The sequence below is a fragment of the Physella acuta genome, unplaced genomic scaffold (assembly GCF_028476545.2).
Source record: "Physella acuta isolate Inbredline_101_S28 unplaced genomic scaffold, ASM2847654v3 ptg002036l, whole genome shotgun sequence".
In the NCBI taxonomy this organism is placed as follows: Eukaryota; Metazoa; Mollusca; class Gastropoda; family Physidae; genus Physella; species Physella acuta.
The window spans coordinates 97038-104291 of NW_026733540.1; the positions used below are offsets into that span (position 1 = coordinate 97038).

The 7254-nt window shown below is 32.7% G+C and overlaps 1 protein-coding gene across 1 annotated transcript; it reads left to right on the plus strand.

Annotated features, from left to right (window-relative positions):
* The first annotated feature begins 227 nt into the window (after positions 1 to 227).
* On the plus strand, positions 228 to 4673 carry LOC131931809 (uncharacterized). Its single transcript, XM_059288661.1, has 3 exons — positions 228 to 299; positions 3562 to 4215; positions 4653 to 4673. The coding sequence occupies exons 2-3, from the start codon at positions 3577 to 3579 to the stop codon at positions 4671 to 4673; spliced, it is 660 nt and encodes a 219-aa protein (XP_059144644.1). The 5' UTR covers positions 228 to 299; positions 3562 to 3576.
* The last annotated feature ends 2581 nt before the right edge of the window (positions 4674 to 7254 follow it).

Below are 7254 nucleotides of genomic sequence, written 5' to 3' on the forward strand. Positions count from 1 at the left end.
AATAACTAACCAATGGTTTTACTAACCCTGCTCTTGATTTACGCTACGTCAGAGCTATTTTTAGATAACACAAGGAAATTGCGCTAAAATTGTCACTAGACTTTTTTTAATTACTTGTTTTCCCTTGTATGTTTTGGTTCGTTTATCTTACTGGTTCTACTTTTTTTTTATAGATCTATTAATAGATATATTATTTCAGGAATTCCCTAAACGAATGCGTTTGTTTAGGTCTTGATCTAGCTAGATCTATCACAGTAGTATCAGTATTCAGTATCATCTTATGAATATGATTATGATGGGTTAGTGTTTGAATATGTTATTAATTAATAATTATAGACTAGTAGTAAATTACGCAGTAGATCTATAAATCATTCAGTCAGTAGATTAGAATGTAGATTTCTATATTTATTTTGTATGTAGGGTAGGCCTATGGCTATACTCAGTTATACTGTCACTGAGTATACTCAGATACTGAGACTATACTCAATGAAAGACTGTTTCTTAAGTTTCTAGCATATGTCCTATAATGATATGTGGTTAACACATGTAAAGTGTGTACACTTGTTAATAATTAAATAATTAATAATTATTCTCCTTTCATCCAAAGTTTTACAAGCCACAAAAAGAGTTATCTTAGTAATATCTAGTACTGCAGGCCTACTCATGACATATATAGTATATAGTATATAGGATACTCACATTAACCTACCTAGTACTACCTACTGTAATTATCAAATAAATTAAAATGCCTACAATCTACATACTACACTAGGAGATATACTTACTTACTTAATCCTTGTCACTTCCTGTGGAGTATAGGGCCGCAACAAATCTCCACCATTCCACTCTTTCTTGGGCGAGCCACTTCAGTTCATGCCAGGTATTGCCAGTAGCCTGTACTTCTTCTTCCATCTATCTCCTCCATGTTCCCAGTGGTATTCCTCTGTTTCGTTTTCCACATGGAGTCCATTTTAACACTATGTTCGAGAGTCTTCTTCTGTTCATACGATGGACATGGCCCAGCGATTGTCATCTCCTCATTTGCACTTCTAAGATAATGTTATTGAAACCTTTCCTTTGTCATATTTCCTTCTTTGGGATTTTGTCTATACACTTAATCCTGATAATACTTTGGAGGGATCTTCTTTCAAAACCTCTGAGGTGGCTCTCTGCTGTTTTAGTTTTCCTGACTCTGCAGCACAGAGGAGTACAGAATGTACTTTAGAGTTTAAATCCTTATTTTCGTTCTCTGCTGAAGTGAGGACGATTTCCAGATCTTAGCAAGTCTGTTGAAAGCTTGTGCTGCCATTGCTATTCTGGTGGCCATTTATTTCTCCATGCTGCCATTTGCTGATATATAGCTGCCGAGGTACTTAAAGTCTTCGACCTCTTTTAGATCTGCTTCATTCACAAAGGTCCTGGGAGCGCTTTTAGTCTTTACTTTTATTAGTTGATTTTCCTGGAGTTTATCTTTAGCCAAACGCTTTTAGCAATTTGCTCTATTGTTGTGGTTTTTGCTTGGATTCCTTTGGGCATGCGAGAGTAGATCCAAGTCATCATCAAAGTCACAGTCCTCTAGGTGGTTGGTAAGTTCCCAAACAATTCCTCTTGGCTTATCCTCAGTGGCTCTTCTCATAATCCAGTCTATTACCATCAAAAAGATGACAGGTGAGATGACACAGCCCTGTCTGACTCCTGTTTTTACCTTGAACCCTTCACTTTGCTGATTTTCATGTTGCACACTGCATTATTTGTCATAGTACATGTCCTTGAGCATGTTTATGACTTTTCCTGGAAAGCCATATAGCTCTAGTATCTTCCATAGTGATGGATGGTGGATGCTATCAAATGCCTTCTCATATTCAATGTAGTTGATGTAAAGAGACAAGTTCCATTCCAGGGACTATTCCACAATGGTGCACAAGACAAATATTTGGTCTTTGCATGACCTGTTGGCCTTGAAGCCAGCTTGCACTTCACAAAGGATTCCATCTATTCTTTTCCTCATTCTGTGTTATAAGAATCTGCAGAAGATTTTTCCTGGCTCTGAAAGAGGGTTAATGTCTCTCCAGTTCTCACAGACATTCAGGTCACCCTTTTTGAGTAATTTGATAATGATTCCCCTTTTTCCTGAGTCTGGCACTTTTTCTTCATTCCATACTTTATTGAAGATCCGCGATAGTTTCTGCAACTGTTTTTGGGTCTGCTTTTAGCATCTCTGCAGTGATTAAATTATATCCTAATTGTTTTTTGTTTTATGAATAGCTCCTATTATTTCTTGTTCTTAGATTGGTCATTAAGACATTTTAAAGTGTAGGTTAATGTCTGTGAAGTTAGCAGTTTCTTCTGGGTCTGGTCTAGGCAATTTAGTTTTTAGATTTTATTTTTTAATAATACTGTATATTATATTTACCCTAGTTAAAGTATTATTCATGTAGTGTACAGATCTAGATTATGGATGATTCTAGATCTTGCTTTGTAGGCTTTTCCTTTTTTTATTAAAGAAATTAATTAGATTGGTAAGATATCTTTATTTACTAGTAGTAAGACATTTAGTAGAAACATTAATGAAAAGCGACTGCATAGCAATACATAGTTTCTCCTAAGTTTTTGTGTGGTGTGATGTTCTTTCTCACAACAATAATAATACTAACAGTAGTTAAGATATAATGTATAAATGGCCCCTTTTTTCTATGTTTATGTGATTAATTAAGGGGACATGCTCCATACAAAAAGCACCATATTCCTGGTTTTTTGTCATGGTGGGTTTCTTGCGCTTTTGGATACTGTGTCTGTTTTTGTACTAAGAAGATAATAGCATTAATGAAAAAAAAATTCTTTTAAAATACCATTTTTATTACCCCATTCATTAAAAAATAATTGTTTTTTCTCAATCTTACAAGCTCTCTGGGAAACATTTTATATCCGATATCATATTGTATTTGGCATCTTTGGAAAGCTGAATTTCTCATGTATTTTTAATCATCTCAGAAAAACCCAAAAGTCACAATCGGCTTTATAAATTACACAAACATGTTACTTTTTGCTGTTTTTCTCAGTTCGCACTTTTTAAACACTAAAAGCCGACTACTTTTTTATTTATTAAATATGCCTACAATATTTTCAGTAATTGTTCTTCATGCAGAAATAAAACTTTTGTTTTGAGGGAATTGTGATGGCTTTCATAGAAAAAAATTTGAAACTTTTGAATACCAAAAGGTGTACAATTTTTTAGACTTTGTAAATTTCTTACAAGTAGCTATTTCAAAAAGTTGTGACAAAAGTTTAAATATATACTGAAATATAAGCAGTTTAAATTTGATTGCAATAAGTGCATAAATAAAAAAGCCTTAGCTTATTTAAAAGTACTGAAAAATTAAATTCAAAATGGCGGAGGTTTTTTTGGGTTTCAATGACAGCCAAAATTGTTCTTTTATACTTACTTTATGTGCCAAACATGATAAAAGTATTCAAAAGGCTTTAGATCCAAAATTGTAAAAAATAAAAATAAAAAACAGAGCATCTCCCCCAAAGTTAATGATTTGTTTTCTATTTTTTAAGGTTTCCTTTAAAAACATGGATCCCTATAACAACATGGACAAATGGGTAACTGAACCAGAGTTTGTGGAAGAAGGAGATGAAGCACAGAGGGGAGGATACAACCTACATAAGGACATGAAACGTTGTGGGAAAAATGATCAACATTTAAATTTCATTCCCTTTAAATATTTTCTTGGAAACCAAAGTAGTACAGTATATAAGATCATTGAGATCTTGGGTAATTTGACAGTGAGGATAAGTGCTCTCAATAAACAACGTATCAAACTTAATGCAAGTGGAATGTTAATTAGATTAGTAGAGATTGAGAACTTAGACTATGGAAGAGATCATTGTTTATTTTTTGTTATCATAACAGCCAAACATGTGATCTTTAGTGACACTGAAGCAAAAAGTGCGACTGTTGACTTTTTCAATGATGGAGATTACCGTTGTGATTCCAATAGTGCCAAGTGTATTAAATTATTAGCCTCAAATAATGAAGGGGATTTTTCTGAAGTGTTGTGTATGACAACAAACAAAATGTTGGCAGTTAAAATAAAGAACCTGCTTGACTTCAACAAGTTCAAGCTAGCACATAGAGATACCTTGTTTTTATATGTTAGAGAGCTCAAATACAGCTATCTAATTCAACCTGATTTAAATAATTTTAAGGAGGTAAATAAAGTGTCAAAGCACATAAATCATTATGATCCTAAAGATGAATTACTAAACAAAGACAATTTCACATATCCTTTAAAATTTGATTTTAGAAACATAGAACAATTGCAATTATTTATTTTTGAGGGAAAGTATTTTCATGTGAGTAATAATATATTTAAAATAAATGATACAAGTGAAATTGAACTATTAAACAGAGTGTTTATAAACCCTCAAGAGAGAAAAACTGTTATTACATTAGTAGAAAATTTATTCAAATTTAAATGTGAAATATACTATATGTGTATTCACATTTGCTACCCATATGGCAAGTCAAAGCAAGTAATTATTGGTAAAGTTAAATCAACAAAATCATTCATAGGTCCTTACATGTTTATGCACAACACTCCACCATGTCCAGGATGTTGTGGTGGCCCTGTGTTTGTTGTTCCTAGAGAATGTCTGGAACTCAATGATGAAGGAGAAATGCAATTGGACAAAATATGTTTTTTACCACACTCTAAAACACACAAAGAAGTTGAAAAGCTTTTTAGTTGGAGACATTACTTTTACAGTTCCATGAACAACAATGAGTTAAGGTAATTTTTTCATTTCCCTCATTCAACACAGTTATGTAGTTATTCTACTTATCCATTACTCTGATTTAATCTGTGCCATCAATCTGTCCTGTAGTCTAGATGAGATATTGAAGCACTACTACTACCTCTAATGACATCCAGTGTTTGATGTTATCTTCCCTTGTTTTTTGCTGGTGTAGTTTTTTTTATGCCTGATGACATAGCGACTAATCTATACCCAAGCTGTCTTTTTTCTAAAATTGTCAGCAGGTGATCATGACTAAATGTTATTTGGATGACCCTTACACAATACATCATTGGAGATGAGGTCTTAGTAACAGTTTTCCATGACTTGGGATTTTATTTTGCAGTTTTTAAGCAGTGATTTTTTGCTCAAACCCTTTTTGAACCAATTATCTAGATGCAGCCCCTATGTGTCTAAGTTGTCTGTATGTAGGCACACTAATTTGGATAATTTTGTACACAGGCGTATAGTTGCTCACAGTGCATTTTGTTGAATCTTCATAAATCTTCTTCTTTATTTATGGCCCTCATTAGTAAAATACTTGCTAAGTTTTCATCTTATTATAAACATAATAACACATTTTTACATGTTTTTCATTTGATCTTGATTTCTCATGCTTTAGCCTGTCATCTGTAATATGCCTATCATGCTTTCATTTTTTAAAAGTAATTTGTTGATATTTCTCCATTTTACCATTTCTTTCCGTTACGACAAAGTGTAAAATACAAAACGAATTTTCGATATAATCACTTCTTTTAAATTATAATGATAAATTAAATTATGTGGGGATAAAAGTACTGCACAGTATGTTATTTTTAACCTTGATGTCATTATGTTGTATGTTTTGCTATTTGCCTTAGCCATTACACAATTTCCAAAGTCTTTTTGTCATTAAAGCATTTCAACAAATATTTCACCAGTTACTTAATTTTTTCACGAGTTAATCCGCAACAGAAAAATCATTATCCAGTTTAATAATAGATTATGCTTTATAACAAGAATATAAACTTTGGTTAGGACAATTAATGTATGTTTTTATTTCTTTTGGTTTTCAAGTTTAAACAGTAACGAACACAGCGAAATAGACGACTTGCTATCAGATACTAAGTTCGATGAGTGTGTAGAAGACCTAGGAAAATTTCAAAATATAGATGAAGAATGTGCTGAATTACAGGGTGAATTTCAAAACCTACTTGAAGATTATGAAATTGTTTTGAAGGAATTGAACCTACCTGAAGAACATGATGGAGGACTGGATTATTTAAGAAACCCACAGAAGTTCCAGGCAATCAAACATTATGAAGCTAAGCATTCAGGTGTTTACCTATTAAGCAAAATATGCACACTTTTAAAAATTATAGAAATTTTAGGTAATTTAACAGTGAGAGTTGCTGTTTTCAGTGGAACTCCTAATGAAGTTGCAGCCTGTGGAATGTTGTTTAGATTAGTTGAGATTTATGATTGGTATGAATATCCAGGGGATGATTTATATTTTACTATTGTAATACCAAAACATGTGATCTCTACAGAGGAACACGTAAAAAATGCAACTGTTGAATTTTTCAACTGCAAAGATGGGGATTGTGATGTCAAGTATGCAAGCTGTTTAGAGTTGTTATGTTCAGAAATTGAAAGTGATTTGTCTGAAGTGGTGTGTAAGACAAATGACAAGCTATTGGCAGCTAAAATTAAAAAACCTTTTAATTTAATAACCTTTAAGAAAGTACAGAAGTGGAGAGAGATCAAGAAACCAAGTTCTCAATATGACACCATTAAGAAGTTAGATAAAGTATTGGGTAAAATAAATAGATTTAAAATGTTTAACAAATTGTTAAATCATAGAATGGAATCATTCAATAATGAAGCTTCTCTTCCTGTAATCATGTGTAATCATAATTTTTTAATGAGTAGGATTGTAAAAGAAAAAATACATCCTTATAACAATAAAAAATCAGAGTATCTGGTTGATGCACTGTGGCTAGATCTTAATAATATGGAAAAAAGTTATACAAACACAGTACTCAGAACTCTTCAAGAAACCAACCCTTTAATGATATCGTCAATTGAAGCTGTGGAAAGTTTATTTAAAGATGGACAAAATGATCTCTGCATTCACATTGGCCACCCCCATGGCATGTCAAAGCAAGTAACAATTGGTGAAATCATATCAACAAACACAGACACAGGTCATTACACGTTTATGTACAACACTCCTACATGTCCTGGATGTTCTGGTGGTCCTGTCTTTGTTGTTCCTAGGGAGTGTCTACAACTTGATGACAATGGAGAAATTCAATTTGACAAAATATTTGTTCTGCCACACTCAAATGCATTCAAAAATAAAGAGAAGTTTTCATGCAACAGGAGCTCATCATGGATGATTTACCTTGATGGAACTATGAATGAAACTTTAAGGTAAATATTTTTTTAAATTGTATAGTGATTGTATGTTGG

What these genes read in the sequence shown, in the direction of transcription:
- LOC131931809 (XM_059288661.1), top strand. Translation starts at nt 3,577, where the DNA reads ATGGATCCCTATAACAACATGGACAAATGGGTAACTGAACCAGAGTTT. An exon ending in ATTTAAATAATTTTAAGGAG is followed by an intron (nt 4,216 to 4,652) that starts GTAAATAAAGTG and finishes TGTTGTTCCTAG; the next exon opens with AGAATGTCTGGAACTCAATG.